At 32.6% G+C, this 24,221-nt stretch overlaps 2 protein-coding genes across 2 annotated transcripts; both read left to right on the top strand.

Moving 5' to 3' along the window:
* The first annotated feature begins 7,422 nt into the window (after positions 1–7,422).
* LOC134266852 (prisilkin-39-like) lies at positions 7,423–8,251 on the top strand. Its single transcript, XM_062749063.1, has 2 exons — positions 7,423–7,585; positions 8,142–8,251. The coding sequence occupies exons 1-2, from the start codon at positions 7,423–7,425 to the stop codon at positions 8,249–8,251; spliced, it is 273 nt and encodes a 90-aa protein (XP_062605047.1).
* A 12,315-nt stretch (positions 8,252–20,566) lies between these two features.
* LOC134266847 (uncharacterized) lies at positions 20,567–22,074 on the top strand. Its single transcript, XM_062749059.1, has one exon. It carries the CDS (start codon positions 20,583–20,585, stop codon positions 21,489–21,491), a length of 909 nt encoding a protein of 302 aa, XP_062605043.1. The 5' UTR covers positions 20,567–20,582; the 3' UTR covers positions 21,492–22,074.
* Positions 22,075–24,221: the final 2,147 nt, after the last annotated feature.

Raw genomic sequence — 24,221 nt, 5'->3', positions numbered from 1 at the left:
TGTTCAAAATTAATTAATTCTGAAAGAAATTATACACATCTCATTTATCTTTTTTCTGCATTACATAGATTGATATTAGGGTCATTGTTGACCAGAAAGTTCAATGATGTGTTGAAATAGCGGGTGTTTTTTTAACGGGTGTTGATAACATTTTATAAACTTTAATCGGCCAGGTAAACACAAGCAAAACAAAAATAAATACATCAGCTGCTTATTCTTAAAATAAATGTACTATTTTATTTACTTGTTTATAAATTTAAATCGCATTTCTTAACAAATTCCCAATTTTTTTTTTACATTGTTTATAATACGGAAGAATGGTAGCATAATTCTGTTTCATGGACATTGGATAAATTATAAGGTTTTATTTGAGGATTGCATGGAATACTCTTTCATAGCGTGGTACTTGTAAAACGTTTTAAATTTTTAAGAAAAAAGTTTATCTTACTGTAATGAATTTTTTTTAAATAGTGCCAATGCAAATTTTGAGTACATAATTTTACACTGAATTATAAAATCATGTAGATATTGTTTTTTCTCAGAAACCTGTAGTTTCTTTTTAGGGATAAAAATGTTTTCCTTTTTTCTTGACTTCCTTATTTAAAACTTTTTTCATAAATTATTCTAAACTACATTTGTGTAAATGTATATTAATTAAGTGAATATAATAATCTCTACTTGTTCAAAGATTGTAAGAAATCCTTGCTATTTTAATAGTTTAAACACCTCTCTGCTGCAAGCAAACAAAACAACAGGGAGTCTGCAAATTCAGAGTACAAAAGGGGGCTGAGCTATCATGACACCCATAATCGTTTTTAGCCGGGCTTATTGCTCAAAGAGCAATTGCCGGCTTATGTGATCCTGTTCAAGGCAGGATGTTGACCCCATAGTCGCCATTTTAAAGTTACGCGCAAAAATATAGTTCTTACTCTCAACCGCTTTTGAGATAATACAAACGCTAAATAAAGCAACAAAAATAAAACGAAGTTTTATCTAGATATAAAATAAACATTTGTAGTAATGACTTTGAAAACTTCATAAGTCAAAGAACATAGTTCATTAGCGTAAGGATTTTTGATAATCAGTGTTACCTTAGTTCTCTACACATACGAGGTAAAGCAGGAGAGGGGACCAGACTGGCCTGTTTGTTTACATTCAGCTGCGGTACCAGATTAATTCTGATTCTGACAAAATCGGACCGTGGTATTAGGATTGAAAAACTCACTGTCAGTGTCTTATCATTTACATTGATAGTTTTAAAATAAATTTTTCATCAGAATATAAACGTGATTCATGTAAGAAATCCATTCTACTCTGTAAATGAGCCCGGCTCTCTGTACTTCTGAGTACTTTGATTACACATGAGTGAACAAAGCAGGACAGCTGGGATTGCTTTCTAAAGTCGTCCCAGAACAGTCCCATAGCCGTCCCAGAGCAGTTCCATAGCAGTCTCTGAGCGGCCCCAAAGCAGTCCTGGGGCATGCTTTCTGAGACTGCTTGGGTGTCAGGTTGGATCTGGTCAGTACGCTATTAGTAAGTCTGATTGTCATCTCCCTCGGGAGATGACACATTAAGATTGTATGCCGGAAGTGAAGTCCTAGTGTAAGCCTCCATTAATCTTTCGGGAGTCCTCGATGTTTTACAGAGTTCCAAATAGCCTGTAAACTGGTTTTCTTTTAGAAGAACTAGCTTAGGAGTGTGTGATCTACTTTCGGTTTAGGCCTATTTGAAAGCCAAGGAAAATTTAGAAAAGAAGTACGATGCTTATAAATATCTATAGTTTTGGTGTGTCGTATATATATTGATCCTTAATACTATGCCTTATTAAATTGGTAAGCCACACAAGGAGAATTGACAATGACGTGATTTCTAAACATAGATTTGTTGACGCGAAGGGAAAACTGGTTCTCGCACAAATGAACAAGCTTACAATTAGATTCTGCAAAAAATGAACGAAGAGTGGTCAACGCTAATTTTATGTTAATTCTTTAGTCTGTAATTGGATTTATTAAATTAATTCCTGTCAAACTTTAATGATTACCTGTTTTTAAATGAATGATAATTATTGTTTATAATTCCGTATTGTGTTAAGAAAATATAGTTCAAGGAAAGTATTTGAATTTAAGTAAATTGTTAACACCCAGAAGCACAAAGACCGCTAGAATGAAATTTCACCAAAAATCGGCTTGGGTGCTCTCAGACGTCCATGCTTTCCATATATATACTGCGGCCAAAAGAAACGGCGTAGTTGACTGTGGAGTTTGCTGAATAAGTCATTTGGGAACTTCAGGTGTAATAATCCATATATTCATTACATTAAAATATTTCCCTTTCTGTTTTATTTCTTTGACATTATTGATACCAAAGAGATGACATTTCAGGCTTTCTGGAAAGCCAAACTTGTAATATATTAAACTCATTTTGACGACTGAATAAAAAATCTCACTGACAAGTTTGACAGTCTATAAAGACTGATTAATAGTCACCATGAGTTTATCTTGACGGTATGATTGTCATTACGGTAGATTTCTATAGTCACAGTGACTTTCATTTCATATCAGAATAACTTTCATTTAGTTATATTGAGAGGCATATTGACGATATTGAAAATAATTTTGATTATCATTCATCAATGCCCTTCAGCTACAAATTATAACAATAACACAACAAATATTTGAATACAATTACATTGTAGTTTATTAAAACACTTCTGTCGTATAAGCATATACACTGTACAAACTGGAAAAGAAATGATAAACAGAGGCATAAATAATATATTTCCAAACAAAGTAATTTTACTGTCTGAAAATAATTCCTTATCAAGCAAAGAAATAGCAACAGGTAACTGTCTATCGCTGCACCTTTCCAGGGGTTTTCCAACCCCAGTCGTAGAACTCGTTGTTTTCTTCTCTGACCAATCCAGACTCTTTTTTACAGGTCCTGAAATGAATAATAGTCTTTATAATTAACCCATAGTTGCTAGATGTGTATATGTACTACATGGAAATGAAAAATAAAAAATGAGTTTGAATAAAACAAAAACATTAACCTTAAATCTAATCAAGTTGTATATTCAGATGGAAATAATGGGCTTATCATATTACTAGAAGATACGTAAATTATATACAATTAAAAACAAGAAAAAGGTTAAATGTATCTTGACCAATTTGAGAATTCTATGATCTTTAGTTTTGTTTTATTCTGTTGAACTTCATTGTCAGCAATGGGTTAACTACTAAACATTGACTTGTAATTTTATATAAAATGGTTTAATCTCGTATTAAGCAAGACAAACACATATATACATGTACATGTACATGCATGGATAGTGCTTGAAAGAGTAATTTACTAGACCTATGTTCCATGGAAATTTAGTATCAACATGAGAGTTTCGGTCTTATCTTATCATCTTTTATAAAAATAATGTTGAAAAATTTTAAACCACATTATAATTTAAATATATGCTATCATTATGCGCAATTCTTCGCAATCACGTTTGAAGGGTATATTCTTGAGAATGTGTCTTCTGATTTGTCTGTCCATTGGAAGTTACTAGTCAATGCCATACGTGTTATGCCATATATGTGGGTGTAACATCAGGCACCGGTACCGGAAGGGGTAGGGGGGATTGGACACACAACTGTTTTGCAAATATACCGTGTTATATAATCTCGTGATATACAATGCATAAGAAAAAGAAGAGACCCTCTACTTCTTGGGGGTCATTAAATTTAAAAAATTTTCGTCATATCTCCATTTGAACTCTTTTTTGTTTTATGCATTTTTTTAAAAGTAAATTTGCAAAAATTTTTTTCTTGTGTCCCATTTAAAGCATTTTGAAATTTTTTTTTCAAAGCACACACACAACATCCCCTACCATTAGATCCGTGTTATCATTAAAGGGGAAGGGGGTTATTAGGGTTATATCCCATTTGAACTTTGAAATTCTGTTAATGAAAAAAAAATGAAGAAAAAACAATGTTGTTGTCAATTACATTATCAGTTCTTTAGAACATTTTTGAATACCTTTGTTTTGAAATTGTTTGTCTAAAACAAGAAAACAACAAACTACTACAAATCATTACTTCGTATTTCCCTGGGAGGAAAATGGCGACGGACGCTATTGTTTCTTCCCGCCAAACATCTAAGTAAAATGATCACGCATACAGTCAAATTCAACAAAAGCTTGAGGAAACAGATAGTCAAAATACTAACTAAACGAAAGAAAACGTCTTCAAATTTGGTCAAAGTGACTAATTTATGATTTCATGTATATATTGCCATGCAAAGCACAAGCATCTTTTTTAACCTGAACACGACTCGTAAATATATATGCTTCATTTTCGATATCTTTATCTACGATACATACTCTTCAGATTTGTTACACCTGACTGCTTTATTATCACTGGTATCGGCGTGGAATGGCGACCCATGTTCGTGCTAGTAATCTTGCATTACCTATTTTTACATTTTATTGCAATTACGTATGTTTCTTTGAATACTGCATTGCCCTGTACAACTAGATGAAGTATTACGTTATTATTGTCGCTACCGAGTGCTGTATAACATACTCCATCTGCATCAGTGTAGACTGATTACACTGAAGAATGACCAAGTCCTGCCCTTTATATAGAGGTCTGCAGATAAAGCTAGAAACAAAAATTGCAGACAAATCTTGTTTAGCTTTAATGTCAACTTCAGAGTATTTGAATGTTGCAACAAAATATATAAAGGAAAAGAGTTGCATTTTTATCGAAAAGAGCTGTCAATTTTTTTTTTGGCTTTCCCATGCCTGGCCCATCGCGAGACATAATCTCTCAAAGAATTCATTATATTTATGAAACAATGATGAAAGATGAAAGACCGGGTTTGTTTATATGCTGGTCATTTAAAAAACGTTAACGTTATATTTCCAGCAGTACTTTAGGAGTAGTTGTAGGTTGAAGAAGAACATGAACACATGTAAGGAATATCTATATTTTATTCAATATGTAGACATCAAAATTTTTCTTGCTTTTAAAAACATTTGAAGCATTTTTTTTATTCAACAGTAGGCATATCGAAGTTTAAGGTTAAAAAGGATTTGCTATATTTGTTCCGTTTAATATTTAGTTTTTACTGTCACAATAGCTACCCCCTTCAGGTACTAGGGAAAGAAACATCCAACCTTGTGTCATGCTGCGCGATTTTATGTTCCCATTAAATTTCTAAATAATCAGAAGGAGGGGGTAGTTATTCTGAAGGAATAGATTTTTTGAAAATAATTGATAATAGGATAAATACTACTTCGTTTATATTCATTTTTTAAAAGTTATTTTTTTAATTTTATCCATTCCATTTCAGACGGTCGACAGTTTCACTTCAGAGGTTCCTTTAATTTCAATACGATAATGACACAAAATTGAAAACTAGGGGCACTGTGAGCTGTGACCTCACTAAATGGTACTCCCGCCTCCCCGATTATTGATGGTAATATTCATTTTTTGTTCTGGGAGACTCGAAATAAGTGTCAGATCAAAGCGTAAAATGTATTGATCTAGTAGGCCAAACAATTCCTAGTTAAAAATCAATTTAAAAAGTAAAAAAACTTTTGCCTCACGATTATAAAGAAATACTTCAGCCTAAATACGCCCGCGTGCTCCTTGTCATGATCGGAAAATTACCAAAAATATGTCGTCGATTTAGTGTGTAAAGAATGAACCAATATCTAACTACGAAGAACGCCAGTCAGCATTTGACTCAATGATAAATTGTCTTTGCTGACATGTTCATTGAATCAAATTGTTAATTTACTTTGTTTTATAAATCCAACTACGTAGCGCACGTTCTTGTGTATTTAGTCAACTGCGAAATATAAACTCTATATTCAGGCCCCGGGATCATGAAAGATCTTAAGCTTAAGTCAAAATCTTAATGTTGTATTTAAATGTTGCGGAAGCCAAGCAGATAAAAATCAAAATATCTTTCAATAATGATTTACAAAATTGTTGTCATTTGCAAAATTTGAAATCAATTCAATTATTAATAAACATCTTACAGCGGACTGAAAATTTGACTTACGTCTAAGTCTGTTTCATGATCCTCGAGCTCGGGCCTGGTGATGAAGGTCCGTTGCTGTTAAGTAAGGGAAGTTGACGATAGAAAAGTTAAAGTCATCACGTTTATCGTAGAGCCTGGTTGTTAGATTACCATTAACGTTATTTGTCAAGTAAAATATCCAAATATGCAACATATGTGTCAGACATATTTCAAGCTCAAGCATAGAAACCTTTCGAATTTATAATAATGCTTTTTTAGTTATTGCAAACATGAATGTCTATACTTGTTAGATATTTATCAAAAATATGAAAGAGAAGAATAGAACACTGGTCATTTTCATATTTTTTACAACTGAAATCTGAATTTATATCCCATTCTGCAAAAAATATATAAGCTGCAATTTTTTTTTCTATTATATAATATAAATAATTTATGATTACGTTGTCAATAATTATTGAGAAAAAATATATTTATATATATTATATGATATAAAATTATAGCGTGGTTAAATCTTTTCTGTGAAAAGAGCCACAGCCTTGTAATTAGATGTATTAAGTGCAAAATATAATGAAAAATCATTGTCCGTCATGGTCATTCGGGAATCAATTGTAAACAAATAACAATAAAACAACTTTGATAAATGTCCTGTGATAAACGATTTTGGTGAAGAAGACACATAAGGTCAGAACCCCCTTAACTCACACTTATTGCCCTTAAATTTTCATTTAAATACAGAGTCTGAAGGGTTGTAATTCACTGTAATTTTCTTCAAGCTGCAGAGAAAACTGATGTAAGTATCCTTAAGGAAATATTATCTTCATTTTAAAGTGTAATATTTAAGGAATTTATTTTTTTTTATTAAAGACGCAATCATTAAAATGCATTTTTAAAGTAAAAAAAATATGTCTGTTGCTTTTTTTATTAAAACTTAGTAGAACTTATATTTGTTCTTGGTTTCAAGTTGCAACGTTTTTCCCTTTATACGAGTAATAAGACAAAAGAGTTTTTGAAATAATAAAACACATCAAAGTTTATTCATGTTAAATTATGTTAGAGCAGTTTTGTATAAATAAGATATCCATAATAACGTAGCTAAATAAAAAAAACAAGGTCTTTTCATCGTTAAATTTCTTTATTTTACCAGGAATACAGTCCAATCAAAATCAATTTCAATTCATCCTATATCTTTTACAAACTTGCTGCGATTATTTTATTAAGTTACATTTAAATTTTGTTGGTTTTATGATGATTATGGACTTCTTAGTTTGAATATTCTAAATGTATAATTGGATTATGAGTTCGAATACTCTTCGTTTTCTCCATTTGTTTCATGCATTCTTATTTTTTATTTTCACTATACTTGCTTGCAGTTTTGCCGTCAGAATGAAATCCCTACTCCTCATTGCCTTGGTTTGTGTTGCCGCTGTCTATGCGTATCCTGGTATGTACCAGAACTATAGATATGGAATGGGAAGGTACATGGGTGGATCTAGCTACTACCCAGGATACGGGTATCAAGGAGGTTACCAAGGAGGTTACCCAGGGAGTAAGGAGACTTTTTCATTCCAAATCAACATAATTAATTCCTCTATTACATATATAGTATTTCAAGTGCTTAATATTCAAATATTTTCCATTGTCTTCTGTTTACAAATTCTTTCAGCTGCTCTCTTGACGTTGTATTTCTTTTCTCTAATATAGTTTAATATTCCTATCCATGTTGTATATCGTATAATTATATGTCATAATGAAGTATTCTCCGTCTTTCGACTATTGAAAGAAATATAGAAAAATGTCGTTGTCGACATCAAAATACGCATAATTAATTATCTTTTATCTCTCATATTGTTTGTGCAAATTTTTAAAGAAATAAAGAGAGAAAATCCTTATAATATCTAAGCATTTTTTTTTTATCTCTACGAATAAAGTTGTAAATGTTAGGCAAAGGAAATAATGCAGAGTGCTCAGTTTAGAATACTGATCCACCTGGAATCTCCAGGGGTCCGTGCTAAATGCCATATTTACAGATTTATATTGCTGATTGAATTCTCGTCGCTATTTATTTTTCGTATCAAAATAAATATTTCTTTTATCCTTTGAAGGTTACGGGGGATATAACAGCTATGGTTACATGAACAGCTACCCATACTCATACGGCGGTGGTGGACAGGGCGGATATTATGGGTACGGATCTAGGAGAAGTTTCTACTGACAAGAAGAGGAATACAACAGGAGCGGATCCAGGTGTGATAGCTAAAAATATATGTAGATATTAACGTGTTTGCTGCTTTTCGTCAAATTATTTTTTTAAAATTGGAATGATTTTTTTTTTCACTTTATTTTTGTTCGTTAGTAGTCAAAACCAAAAAATAACCAAACTTGGGGATTTTTCTTTATTTTTTGTTTTTTATGTAAACTGTACTTTGAAAGTCGACTATGTTACTCTAATGAAGATTTATTTTTATTTGTCATCTGGATTAAAAGCGAGTAATTCTTTATTTCGTTTCTATACAGGTGATGATATCATCTTGAAGAATTTGGAAAAAAATTAGAATAAAGAAGAAATTTATAGAGTTGTAAAATAAATTTTTATAACATATCATTTTCTTTATTATTGATGGTATCTTTTGTCCTTCCCAAAGCCAAAGCATGAAAGTGTAAGGATGCTAAAATAGATCGGACCACTCCCTTACTTTTTAAAAATGAATTTGAAAAATGGATAGCATTCATATCGTAGTGACAGATCGGCAAAGGGATGGTCACTCTTCTATGGCATCTGATCGCAGCTCTGATGTTTTAGAGATCCAGTTATGATCTGTTCCTATTTAGCCAGGTTTGGTGGACTTTTTAGACTCGATTTCTGCTCGTTATCTCCATTATTTCATTACTTAAATTATTTATAGTCTTTCAGCGTAATTCTTTCTAAGTTAACCCATTCCTTTTGAAAAACATTTAATATTTGACTAAAAAATCGTTGTTGTTTTTTTTTTGTTTTTTTTTTGACGTTCCTGTTATTTTTCTTTTAACTTTATTATGTGTCACTAATACATATACGCGTGAAAGACTCCAAATTATGGCCCATGATTGATGCTTACATATGCTGCCACTTAGTAGTAAGAGTCTTATATGATGTCATCGCCTAAAACGAGGCTGAATTCCGACATGTGCAAGGATCATAACAATAGTTCACATCTTATGCCATGCACATGGAGAAGTAGCACTAACCATAATTAAAATGAACAACAGGGAACATGAGTAAAATCTGGTACTAATGGCAACTAGAAAAAGTATTTTAAAACTCTGACTGGTGCGCATTTCTCTTGATGACAACCAGAGAATCTAACCGTCGTTTGCAGAGAAAATGAAAAAAAAAGTAATAAAAAGGAACGGAGGGAAAAGGAAGAAAAATGCCCTTTTTGAACAAGAAAATGCAAATTACTCTAAGATTAATTTTCACTTTACAAAATCTAACAACCAAGCTCTATGATAAACGTGATGACTAACTTTTCGATCTTCAATTCCCCTTACTTTTGCAGCAATATACCCTTTACACTTTCGTAACGGGTTCATATCCCTCAGCAGACTCGATACGCTAGAGCATGCTCTACGTATGGGTAATTTCTAAAACGAGATGAATTATTGACATAATCAACTGAGATATGTTAACTCCGTATGCAAGTATTTTGCTGCATAAGTAAGGGAAGTAGAAGACAGAAAAGTTAAAGTCATCACGTTTGTCATAGAGCTTGGTTGTTAGATTACCATTAACGTCTTTTTCAAGTAAAATATATAAATATGAAGCAGATGTCAGACTCTGTGGTATCTTTTATCTCAAGCTTACATGGATATATTGTATCGACATAAGATTGGAAATCACCATTGTTAATTGACAGTACGTCGTCGATATATCTAAATGTCTAGTTGAAGGCCACAGCAAGTGTTTTCTTCTTTTATAAGTAATAAACAACGTTATTCAGTGAACATGGCGTTATGAATAGCAATTGGTATGCTGGCATATTCCATGATGCGCGCTAGCGCATTATGGAAAATATGCCAGCAGAGCTATTGCTATTCATATGCCATGCTCACTGAATAATCGTTGTTTATTACTTATATTTGCATCTTTAATGTTGTCAAGAATATCAGAGGAAATCCTGGCTTATACATTAATACATTAGGACGCGGCATTTTGTCTTTAGTAAAGTAAAACACATGGCTATAAAATCAGTAAAACTGATCATTGCACATATTCTCTAATAAATCACAAAAAAATTATAAAGTATTTTCATCTCAAACACAGTTATTTGGATACAAGCAGCGCCGTCATCACATCATTATTTTAAGCTTTGTTTTAATGCAGTCGTGACGTCATCGATCAACCTTATTTAAACCCTCTGACAAAAAATTAATAATTTAACACTTTGATGAAAAAAGAGAATGCTTTAATAATGATTATAACTCCAGAATGCTTTCTATGATTTTTTTAAGTTCTTCTATGTATTTTTAAGAGCTGAAATCGTTCTTGAATAGATATACAATTGAAAACATTTAGCTTTTTCTGAATTTTAAAACACCCAAGTGTGAAGAGGTATCGTTCTTTGTGCAAAAAATTGATAAGAAAAAAAAATATAGCAGTTTTCTTCAATTTCTAAAAAAGTTTTATTATACAATTAAATACATTGACGAAAAATAAATTTTTAAAGATATAAATCAGCAATTTCAAATTATTCTTAATGTCTTTTTTCCAAATAATATTATTAAAAACTTATATTTAATCCTTTTGCTCAACATTTTATATATATATATATATATACTTCTGAACGTATACTATTAGTGTAGATCTTGAAGAGCTTGTACTAAACTAGTGTGAAATCGGAATTGCACTTATAGCAGAAGCAGTTGCGTCTATGGTCCTATGAACGCAATTGAAGACTGCAGGTTCATAGTAAGAGAAAGCAGTGGATATGTAAATATTAATTCTGTAGCCCGCATTTTTTTCTTTGACTATTTAATTCACTTCTGATCGATATAGCCATATATTTCATAAACATTAAATATATATTCATGCATTAAATTAAGCAAAAAATGCACAATTGAACATTTAGTCAATATACCCCCTGTTTTAGTATTGAAATCATAAATTCATTGTACAAGTCTCGGATATGTGAGAAGCTCTTCTGCTCCTTGAACTGTATTGGTACTAAATGTCAAACATTGTAAGTGTGTCGTCATAAGTAACGCTGCAAAGTTGAAAAATAAACTTAAGATCAATAAAAATAGTATTTAATGACTTTTAACTGCATAAAGATTAAATGCAATATTTTTTAAAGACCAATACCGTACATTTATATATATTTAAATAAAATGTGTTACCAAGCAGATTCTTCTATCCGAGCTCTATAAGTTATATAATCATCAATTTGTAAACAAAATTATTATAAAGAGGAAACCAAGTTTAAACACAAAAAAATTTTCACTAATATTTCAAGATACTGATAATTTTTTTAAATTGCATATACGCTTGAAGCTTGAAAACGTCCTATATATATATTTCTCTAGTTCTACACTATGTTGAATTCGATTTTCATCAATTGTTTTCAATTATCATTTTGATTCATTCATTTATCAATTTGCAATTTTTAATGTCAGCATTCCTCCTTCAAAAAACTCTATTCTTTCTTCAGTGGTTACTACGGATATTCGATCGGGAGAACATGTAAATGTACAAGCATTTTCCATGCGTCTTTGTGTCACTGTACAGTTAAATTTGAAATGATGTAGAATTCTAAGTAGCATCATTAAAACTATTATTTCGACACATACACCAAACTTAAGTTTCAAACAAAGCACTGCTTCAATATAACTTTATACCATTTTATTTTTTGGGGTTGACGATTGTGCAAGCAATTTAAATGTTTTGTGTAATAATATACAATGCATCGTTTTAGCATACACTGTTAAACATGTATTTACTTATTCTTAATTCAAATATCGCAATCACAATTAGGCATCTCCTATGATAAATTGCAAATGCATGCTTCATGAAGCATGTTACTCTATTTACCTTCTATTTTTTTTTCAATAAAGACCACACATATCAATAAAAGCATGCATTAAGGTTATTGTATTTCATACACATTAGTGCAATATTGCGTTCCCGAATAAGTTTTAATATACATGTGTCAAAGAACGGATTGTAAAGCTTTGAAAAATTCACTTATTAAAGTAAAAAAAAAATCCTTAAAGATAAATGTTTTGACAATGAGTATTCATCATTTCAAGTGATAAATATTCTACGCTTTTACTCACATACAATTTGACAAATCAGCAATATTTCACCCTCATTTGGACTGATATATTCAATTCTAAGTAAAATTTTTCATAACTAAAATCGTGATGATCTATAACCCATTATAACAATAAAAAAAGTTTGATATAACTTAAAAATACAAGGATCACTTGAAAATTCATAACAACTTACAACAGTTAAATATATGCGACATAGTTCACAAACGATTTTCGGGCATCATTGATCGATACGTATGTGGATTTAAAGTCAGTGCAGATCTTTTTATACATATGTATTTAACACAACACAGATGTAAATAAATTTTTGACTGTCTTCTAGCGACGTCAGACCTTCATAGTTGTTAAACTATCGTCTTCTATTTTCTTCAACATAACTTTTTATCTTCATCCATGAGTCTATTCTGCTCTGTTTTCTGCAAAATATACAAAAAAAAAACTACTTTTCGTAAATAAGAATTTTTTGGAAGGTCAAATAGATAAGCTATACATATTTAGTTAGAAGTAAAACAAGCCGATATTGGAACTTATCTTTTTATAACATATCAAAATACGTAATTAAAAAGATTAAAGTAAAGGAATAACTCTTGGTGATGAAATATTTTAGAAATTAACAAAATTGTTTTGATATATATTATTGACACTCATATTTTATTAAATTTTGGGACTGCACATTAAAAACCAGTTTCCACTCAAAACATCAAAGATTGTAAAGAAGCAATTTTTAAACCGTTGACATCGCTGCAATACCAAATAAGCTTGATACAATGATATTTAGATATTGCGTATCTTATAAGCAAGAAAATAAACAGTTTAAATTAAACAATTTCAAAATAAACATATATCTTAATAATTCACTTCATTTATTCCAACCTCTAAAGAGAAAAATACTTCTGCGTCGTTAGTATTCACTTAAAAGATTTTGCATCCGATATTTTATCATTCAAGACGTTGAATGAGATAAATTAGGTGATCTTATCTACATAATTAGATGACCACGCTTAGTTGTTTTTGCTATAAAAAGGACAGAAAAGACTTGCTTATTGTACATCTTCTCTGATTTCACAAAGTCAGCTGCAGCTCTACAGTACAAAGTAAGTACTTTAGCATTACATGTATTTATTTGAGAAAAAAAAACTTTCTTTTGTTTTTTAAGTATTTTTGAATTAGTAAAGTTGTCTCCCGTAGATTTTATTGTTATTATAAATAAACATTGGTCGCAAAAGACTCATATGATCATGATTCTTCTATTTTGGTAAACGTTCTTCATTCCATTTGTGAAGCCTATTTGAACAAAACATGATTAGGAATATTTCATTAAGCTGCTTACGTCAGCGCTTAACGGAATGCTGGCTCCTCCAATGCCTTTTTCTTCAGAGCTAATTTCTTTTTATTTTTTTTTATTTTTTTTCTTTTCTTCTTTCGGGGGTGAGGGGGGTAAAAACTCCTTTGAATTTTGTTTATTGAAAATATAAAATATATTAATACATGAATAAAAAGGAAATTTTTTTTCATAGATCTTCATTCATGATAAAGGCTTTAGTCTGGGTTGTCGTTCTTTGTTTGGCTGTAGTCTCTGCCTACCCTTACTATAACGACTACTACAGGGGAGGCTGCTATCCCAACGATATTCTCTATTTCTTTTAAACAAATTAACAGGTGCATTCTTTTGTTACAGATCTTCAGTCAGAATGAAGGCTTTAGTCTTGGTTGTCGTTCTTTGTTTGGCTGTAGTCTCTGCCTACCCTTACTATAACGACTACTACAGGGGAGGATACATGGGCGGGCACTATCCTTACAATCGCTATGACTACAATGACTACGATGACTACTACTCAGGTAAATGTAATTTCTTTGTTAATGAATTTATTGCTTGGGACTTATAGTTGATAACGTATTATACAAGATTTTGGTATACTGACAGCAATTCTACTCTATTTGTCTAAGGATAATTATTTTTAATTAAAATATTTTATTCATCCCCTTCTAAATATTTAAGGGTGTAAATTAAAATGCAATAAATATACATATGACTTTTTTTTGCGTCTGTGACGCTTCCGAGATTTATGATTATCAAAGCTAAGTGTAAAAACCTCTATTTCAACAAGCATGTTTAAAGAATAAGGCTAAAATAAAGAAAAAAAAGAAAGAAAAAACACTAACACAAACACTTAAGTATATTTAGGACAGACTTCCTTTATTTTTTTTCCCTGTAAGATAACATTAAATAATACTAGATAAAAACTACATGACAAAAAAGCAAAATAGAAGTCAAATTGCTCAAAGTCCTTGCTCCTTTTGAAAGTAAAGCAGTTTTTTAGGATTGAAAAATGTATTTGTAACCTTATAGGCTTATTTATGTTAACCGTCTTCATTATGATAGTCACATGATGTTTATTTTTAGGTTCCTATGGCTACAACAGGTACCCCTATAGCTACAACAGGTACAGTAGCTATGGCATGTATCCATACAGTTCAAACTATGGCTACAGAGGAGGATACCACTCCAGATACTAGGAACGCTACATCAAAGTCTGAACAATGGAGACAATGGTGAGTATAGCTATAATATGTATCCATACAGTTCTAATTATGGCTATAGAGGATACCACTCCAGATACTAAAACACTGCAGAAAGTCTGAACAATGGATACAATGGTGAGTATAGCTATAATATGTATCCATACAGTTCTAATTATTGCTATAGAGGATACCACTCCAGATGCTAGGAACGCTACACGGTCAGTATAGCTACAGAGTATATTACATGTATCCATACAGTTCTAATTATGGCTATAGAGGATACCACTCCAGATACTAAAAACGCTACACAAAGTCTGAACAATGGATACAATGGTGAGTATACCTGTAATATGTATCCATACAGTTCTAACTATGGCTAGAGAGGATACCACTCTATATACTAGGAACGTTACACAAAATTTGAACAAGGGAGACAGTGGTGGGTATACAAAACAGTTTATTTACTGGTGATGGGTTTTTGCAAATGCATATTTCCCTGATTTTTTTAATTTTCAATTGTTTCTTAATGTTTTTGTTAGGTTGCAGCATATGTATTCTTTTTTGTATATTGTCTTCATATTTAATAACAGTTACAATTACTTACCTGACATTTTTAATACTTATTTTGGAAATAAAAAAAGGTTATATTGCAAAATTTATATGTTTTTTCAACATATCCAATAGTTTTTCGTTAAAAATCGTAAAATAAAAAGAAGGACTATCATCGTTTTACAGCGTCATTGCTATAAAACAAAGGTGACCAAATAATGGAATAGTTGGATGTGTCTAACAAATATTGACATTTTTTTTTAAAGATCTATCATTTCAAAATCATTTTTATATTAAGGAAAATGATTTATAAGCAGAAAATTGTTTTGTGCATATTTATGGATGTGTTTTCTTTAATTTTTTTATATCTATTTTCTTTCAGGGACTAGAAAAGCAGAAAATATATGAAAAAAAGGAATTTGCAGTAGAATTCTATGTTTGACTGCAAAAATAAAATGAGAATAAAGATTTGTTTTCTTCTTTTGTATTATTTTTAAATGACTTACGAGGATAAATATGAAGTCTTCTCCATGGCACCTGATCCCACCTCTGATGTTTCGGAGGTCCGTGTTTGCTCTGCTCCTATTTTGTATTGTTTTATGGACTTTGATATTTAATACTATTCATGACATCCATATCCTTCATTTCAGAATTTTCTTATCAATGATTACTCTTCATAAGATGTGTGATTTCGGGTTATTCGATGCTCACTATTGTCGTTTAAATGAAATAAGAATGAAATTAGTCAGTAAACGATAATAAGATCGTTTTATTTTGCTTAAATTTCGTAAAATTTGTAAAAAAGATAAATAAAATAAATGATACAATTAAATATGTCAAGAGGGCATAAAAATGGACCCGTGTAAATTTCAAGATTTGTATCATATGACTAAGAGAAGAAAAGCTGAGAAGCCGTAGAATGGGCCAACCCGCCTTGTGTCATATATACGTATTGATATGGACTGAAAATTCAGCCCTAGTCAATTCTAGTATAAAAGGAAAGTATGACAATTGTTATGAAAGACTCAAACAAAGAACAACACTGACGATGAACTGTTTAATTTGCTAACAGGAACATCATAATAACCTCGGAATTTACGAAATGGGGACTCTTAACGAGGTTGTTAAAATTGTTGAAACCTCAACTTAATTGTCAAAAGCCTCTCTCGGTCTTAAAAGATATTCATTCTCTGGATATGCTTTTGGGTTTTTGAAAGGTTAAAAAGTTCCGCTGCAAACACCATAAACAAGTGATGCGTAATGTTCCTACATAAATTTACATGGGTAATGTTCTTCGTTTTTTATGTCGCCTTTCGGCAGTAAAAGAACCAATATGAAGCACATGTGAAATATTTTAAGTTGACTGGGATATAAATATTATTAATTAATAAAAAGTCTCTGAAAAGAATTGCTTTTTAGCAGGTTTCAACTTGTAAAGGGTACACCCATATATTTTATTTACTTATAGAATCTATATTTAAAATTTGATTTGTGGCCCAAGAAATTAATGGAAAGATGCAAAAGTTAAAAAATAAACAAAATCATGTATTTTTGTGTGGTATGAATAGATATGTTTTTATTTCAGGGATGAAATACCAATGAAAGCCTATAGATAAGAAACGCTAATTAAATTACAATTTTCTTTTCGTATAACAAAAACAGACGGTATTCTTTTTATATCCCGATTTGCCCTTCTGCTGTCGTTCCTAACAACAAGATAGCAAAAGTTTAAAACTTGGTTGTATACTTTGAAACATATTACTTTATTTCTATCAGAGTTATCATTCTATATTTTTTTAAAGTCATGCTTGAATCGCCTGATAAAAGGAGTTTGATTTTTTTTTTTCGATTATGTGAACATAGTATTAAAAAAATTGCATGGTTCCAACCAAAAGTGTGGAATGAATATTTCTTCCATAGGAGTGTTGGGTTCTAGCAGAACTTCTTATGGTTCAAAGATGATCCACATGAACTTAGCCATTTTACAAATAGAAATTTATTATTCACGGGTCAGTGTCGAACTTTTTCACATCTTACTTGAAGTTTTTTTCTATTTCTAGACTAAACATGGTTACGTCGTGATGGAGTCCTTCGTTTAGTCTTAGACTCAATGAATTAATAATAGTAGTAAATATCTTATCTTCGACTTTTCAGATTTATCAATGTTACATTTTATAAAAATAGCATAAATTCGCCGAATTCTGATATGTGTGCTGCATTAACCTGCTTCTGATGAATAGCTTTTGCAAATTTTTTGTTGATAAATGTTAACTTTTGACCAGTTATGAGCCTCTATGTTCATACACATGTATTTATGAGACAAAAACAGACTGTTTTGATTGTTTGTATCAAACAAATTGTTATAAAAACATAAACAGAGATATTAGATGCTTTTAAAAGAGATTAACTGTAACTCTTTAAGAAACATAAGTTACTGCTAAAGCTTGGACAAAGCTGGTCTCAAGTAGCCTCAGATGAACAAGTCTGAGCGTAGGAAAAAAATAACAAATACTACATTTTGGTATAATGCATTTAAATGATGGTGCATGGATGATTATTTTTCTTAAATTGTTTTATCCTAAATACTGGCCTGTAATTGTAATAAGGTTAAAAATCCATTTTTTTTAAAGCAAAATATCATCTTATTAAAAATCTGAATACACCATTAAAGAACGCGTATCTGAAAATGGTGAATTCAATCGTGAAAACTAAGAAAATGAATTACAGTCAACTTAAATCATTTAACTGATATATAAACTGGATTCAAAAGCATATACGAGGGTTGTTCGAAAAGTTCGTGGACGATGTTAATCCTCGTTATATTACTTTCAAGAAATTTAAAATAAACACAATGTTTTGTTGATGTGTTAAGTTTCATTTCATTCAATTTTTTTCGTTTTTTTGCTCCAGTTAACAGAGAATATGACTACAAACTTTATCACATTTATTTTGTTTCTTGTTTGTGAATTACTAAATTTTGACCTGCTCCGCGATCTGGTTTTTGCAGTTTTTAATTTTAGAGGTTTTAAATGAATAATAGATAATTAGAAATTTTTTGATACAAATAATTTAGATTTAATGCTGAAATATTGCTACCAAATTTGGATACCATATGATGTCAAATAAAAAAGATATGACAGTTGTCCACGAACTTTTCGAACAACCCTCTTATATCCAATAGCCTAGAAATTCATTTTAGAAAAATACTTCCTCGATCAAAAAAAAGTACTATTAAAAAGTGGAGATACGACAATTTTTTGGATGACAATAAGTTTAACTTAATGAGATAAAAAAGAAAAGGTTTAAGAATAAGTGATTTTTTTTTCACCATTGTTACAATCGTCATATAAGAAAGAATGTTTACATTATCGTTCGTGTCAATAATACACATGGTATGACAGAAAAATCTCATACTGCTGTCTCACACTAGACAGGTCAATCTAACACCGGTGATTATGCAAGAAAATAACAAACACAACAGTTTAATTTGATTCAGTGTACCGGTATTTTAATGATAACGGAGTAAATAAACGGAAAGGAAAAAGAAACGAAGGGTAGCATAATATTTTTTTACCGCATCACCGAAAACGACGAAAATTAGTCAGATAATACTGTTTTTTAATATGCACTAAAATCCGTGTTCAGAATTACTCAACCGTAAAATTCATGACTTCACCTAGTTAAAACGCTAAAAACCCTAAACACGTGCAAATTGATGAAGACAAGTTTGACAACAAATCTTTTTGTACCATTTCATGTGGTAAATACATTGTTTTTCATAATGTACAGACGATATGAATTTCTTGCATTCTTGGTACATCTGACAGAAGTTCCATAGGGTCTAGTTTTCAAATTGCCTAAGTAAGGACAAATGCAACCACGGGTTACTGAGCAGTTTTTTTTTAATTTCCACCATAAATGTTATCCTTTGTCAGAGGGCAAGGAATGGTTTCCATTCAACCGTGACGATGACGTTGACGAGTAACAGAGCCACTTTATGATCGGGCTATTCGTCCTGCTACATATTTATTCGCCACCTTACAACCACAAAAACCGCTATTAATACACTAGACTATGATAATCATTACATTCACCCCAAAACTGAAATCAATTACACAAATTGGGTTTTTGAGTCGGTCACCTCTACGTTTGTGTTCCTCTCACTGGCGCACGTGCGCGTCGATTAGCTAATTTTTCTGTGTGATTACCAATGCCCAAAATTTTGAAAGAAGAAGACTCTTCTGCATTCCATGCAAAGGAAAATCAAGGCTGTGACAGATGCGCGGGGAGAAATTGAAGATAATGAGGGTTTCTGATTTTCACATTTGGGTTTTGTCATATGAGTTTCAATAACTCATAAATTATTAGACAAAATAAAATGGGATTTTGGATACATTTTCGTTAAAGATGATTTTAAAAGTTAGATAGGAATGCTGGAAATATAAAAAAGAAAAATGAACTTAATTCACCTCAAAATTTACCCTGCGTTTCTTTTTCCTTTCAGTATATTATACCTAAATTGAGGTACATATATTTATTACTTTGTAAATGTGTAAAAACAACATTAACATAGTTCTCAACTACAGAAAGTACTACATGATTATTCGATTCAAGCCTTAGGTCTGTCTTTTGAATTGATATCCCTAATACATAAGTTTTCTGCATCCAAATAATCATCTTCAAAACAAAATTTAGATAGTGAATTGAAATTCTAATTTACTTACAGTACGATAAACAAATGGGAATTCCCTACCTTTATTTGTTACCTTTGATCCATGAAAATGTTTTCTGATACCATTATGTTTTTTAGGTCATGACCCTGTACTTAATATTGGTCTACATTGTAAAACCTTTCACTTGTTTTCAAAACACATCATATCTGGCATTAGCAAAGAAGAAGGTATGGTTTCCATACAAATTTTGCCCTGTGATTTTCTAAAAATTGAAACTGGTTAAAAGTTCAAAAGTCATGCTTTTAAAATAATCAGGATTATTTGATTTTATATCAAATAGTCAATATTAATTTTGAGACACCTTGTATTGATTGTTTAAACTATGTATGAGTTATCTTGCAAGCTGGAACTACGTAGGAGTTAATTATACTTGAAATCCGGTAAACCCCTGCTGAAATCCCCACATGTTTTTTGGATATTTGAAGCAGAAGCATGCCGCCTGTGAAAACCAAAGACAAAGGTAACAATCGGAAGAGGCCGATGGGTTCGCCAGCTCGGGCAAAGGGGAGAAAAAATCGTCGCACTCGAAGCCCCGCTGAGGCACAGTCACAGTGTCCGGAGGAGGTACCAGTTCCTGAGGAGCCCCAAGGCCATCCCCCCGCAGACGTGAGCATCTCGACAACCGACACCCCGGGTGAGTCACTCGTTCAAATGGCAGGTTTACCACAGCAGCAAACTTGCTCAGCGGACAGTATAGCCGCTCATGTACCTCATAAACTTAAATTAAAAATATGGGAGGGGCAATTTGTAAATCTTTCTCTCTTGCTAAAGTCGGCCACGGAATTAGATGAATGGGATTCACAAGGGGAAGTCCACTTTAAAAATGGCCGTTTATGTGTTGTTAAGCGAAAACAGAACTCGCAATTAAGTATAGAAAAGTGGACTTCAGCTAACATGATTTACACGAGTATCATTTTCGAACACAGTGAGGCAAAAGCTCAAGAAATGCTAAAATATATGCGAGATATCCGCCTGGCAGCTAGTCGTTCGTATAATTGGTATAAGTACGACGAACAATTTCGACTACGTAGAGTATCAAACCCAACGATGTCGTGGGGGGAAATCCATAGTGAATTCTGGCTTATGTATGTCAGCAACCAATCAAATTTCAATTATACTTCACAGCCACAAGAATATGCACATGCTAATTTAGGTCAATATTCCAAGAACACAACACAACATTTCCCCCCTAAAACAACACAGACAAGTGCCAAATATCCTTTAAGCTGTAATATATACAACCAGGGTAAATTCTGTACTTTCTTCCCCAGATGCCGTTACAGCCACACTTGCAGTCAGTGCAGAGGAAATCATCCCAGAGTCAACTGCGCAAGGAAATAAACATCTCTATACATTAGGGCATACTCCTATTAAATTTGATTCACTTAAAAAGCATTTACAAGGTTATGAACATTCTCAATTTCTGTTCCAGGGTTTTAAATTTGGGTTTAGACTGCAGTACCTGGGTCCTAGGAGAGCACGGTTAAGTAAAAACCTCCCAAGTTTGTACAAAAATTTGCCCACAGCACAGCAAAAAATCAAAAAAGAATTACAACTCAACCGCGTAGCTGGGCCTTTCCCACAACCCCCCTTTTTAAACCCTCAAGTGTCACCATTGGGTTTGGTCCCTAAAAAAGATGGGGACATGAGGTTAATACATCACTTATCATACCCTCATGAAGATTCAGTAAATTTTTTCATAGATTCCACAGAATGTTCAGTCAAATATTCGAGTATTGACGAGGCGGCAGAAATGATTGCAGAGCTAGGGAAGGGAACTTTTTTGGCAAAGTCAGACATAAAATCTGCCTTTAGGCTTCTACCTATTTCCCCAGCTGATTTTGATCTGTTAGGCTTTAAGTTAGAAGGGTTCTTTTATTTTGACAAAATGGTCCCATTCGGTTCCTCAATAAGCTGTGCGCTTTGGGAGAAATTTGCATTGGTTAACTGAACAGCATACAGGCAATAAGTTTATCTTGCACTATTTAGACGATTTTCTTTTTTGTGGATCCAAATTTTCTTCAGTTTGCCACGATACCCTTGAAAAGTTTAAGTCCCTTTGCGAAGAATTGGGTGTTCCAATAGCTGCAGACAAAACTGTCGGACCATCTACTCAACTTGTGTTTCTTGGTATCCTTTTTGACACCAAAAACATGACTATGGCTCTGCCAGCAGAAAAGTTAGATAAGTTAAGGCATGTCATCAATTCCTTCCTCTCCTCAAAAAAGGTTACTTTGCAAGAACTTCAATCGCTCATAGGTCAACTTAATTTTGCTTGTAGGGTGGTTGCCCTTGGTCGTGCCTTTTGCAGGCGCCTCATTAATGCAACAATCGGAGTTTCAAAACCTCACCACAAAATTAGGCTTACTAAAAATATTAAGCAAGACCTCCTTATTTGGCAAGTATTTCTGCGATCATATAACGGTGTTTCAGTGATCAAAACCCAATTTTTAGATAATCAAACCATACAACTTTTCACTGATAGTGCAGGGGGAAGCAATGGAGGATTCGGCATTTATTTTGGGGGGAAATGGGCATTTGGGTCCTGGCCTCAGTCTTGGGCTAATTCGGGTATCACCAGAGACATGACATTTCTTGAAATGTTTCCAGTTATGGTAGCTATTACACTATGGCATGGGTGCTTACAAAATACAAAAATCCTATTCCACATTGACAACATGGCAGTAGTACATGTCCTTAACACACTATCTTCTAAATCAGACAGAGTTATGAATATTGTCAGAAAGCTTGTATTACTTTTACTACAGTATAATATTCAGATAACAGCAAAATACATACACACAAAAGAAAATTGCATTGCTGATGCTTTATCTCGTTCGCAGTGGGCCAGATTTCGACGACTTGCACCAGAGGCAGACCTGTGGCCCACACCGCTACCACGCCACATTTGGGACATTTAGAACAGGAGGCTTCAAGACTTTTGTATAGGTCGTTAGCACCCAATACTCACCAGGCTTATAACACTGCATTAACAAAGTTTAAAAATTTCACTGCTCACTATGGGTTGGCTCAAAGCTGGTCTGTCCCAGTTCATCAGCTGTTACAATTCATTGCATACCTTTCAATCAATAACTTCACTTACAGAACTATATGTTTATACATTAGTGCAATATCCTATTACCACAAAGTCAACGGGTTTCAGGACAATACAAAAAATTTCAGTGTTACAAAATCTATCGAGGGTGTTAAGAGGTCTGGTGGTTTAAGTAAAGACCTGCGACTCCCCATATCATTTCAGCTGTTTTGCAAAATTATACAGACCTTAAAATCGGTATGCCGCTCACCATTCGAGACTGCACTTTTTTCCGCAGCCTACACTCTTACCTTTTTTTGGTCTGCTTAGAGTTAATGAAATTCTAGCTTTGTGCATTACAGATATCTCCAAAAGCAAAGCTGGTCATTTTTTCATAAAAATAAATAGATCCAAAACAGATCAAATAGGCAAAAGTTCAGTTCTGCAAATACAAAAATTACCAGACACACAATTTTGTCCAACAGCAACAATCGAGCCTTATTTGCAGTTAAGACCCCCCAATACAGATACACTGTTTGTTCATGTAGATGGTACACCGATTACCCGTTTTCAATTTCAGGCAGTTTTAGATAGGTCCCTCTCATTTCTGCAAGTGCAAGGTCACTATAGGTCTCATAGTTTCCGCATCGGCATGGTCAACGAATTGGCAAAACGCGGAACTCCCGATACGCAGATTAAAGAAATGGGTAGATGGAAATCTAACTCATTTTTGACTTACATCCGCCCGCAATAAATTGCCTGGCATATTAGTTCACCCCCATACAAAAAAAAAAAAAAAAAAAAAATTGCACACATTCCAGGCATACTCCACAAATACCATACAAGCAACACCCGCACACACAAAGATGCTCTCAAGTAATTTTACCAAAGCATTTCAGATAAAACAATATGGATAGTCGGATCCTCAATCCCATACTGGGCTGGACTGGCTGCAGCTAGCAGACCTGGTGGAACCAACCTCAACTTAAAGTCGTCAATCCTGTGGAGGGGAGTAAGAGGACTTAAATGGGAAGAGT

The sequence above is a fragment of the Saccostrea cucullata genome, unplaced genomic scaffold (assembly GCF_032062105.1).
Source record: "Saccostrea cucullata isolate Sc308-1 unplaced genomic scaffold, CSIRO_AGI_Scuc_v1 ctg397, whole genome shotgun sequence".
NCBI lineage: Eukaryota > Metazoa > Mollusca > Bivalvia > Ostreida > Ostreidae > Saccostrea > Saccostrea cuccullata.
Note: the sequence above shows the minus strand (reverse complement) of the source record. Positions and strands in the feature narration are given on the sequence as shown.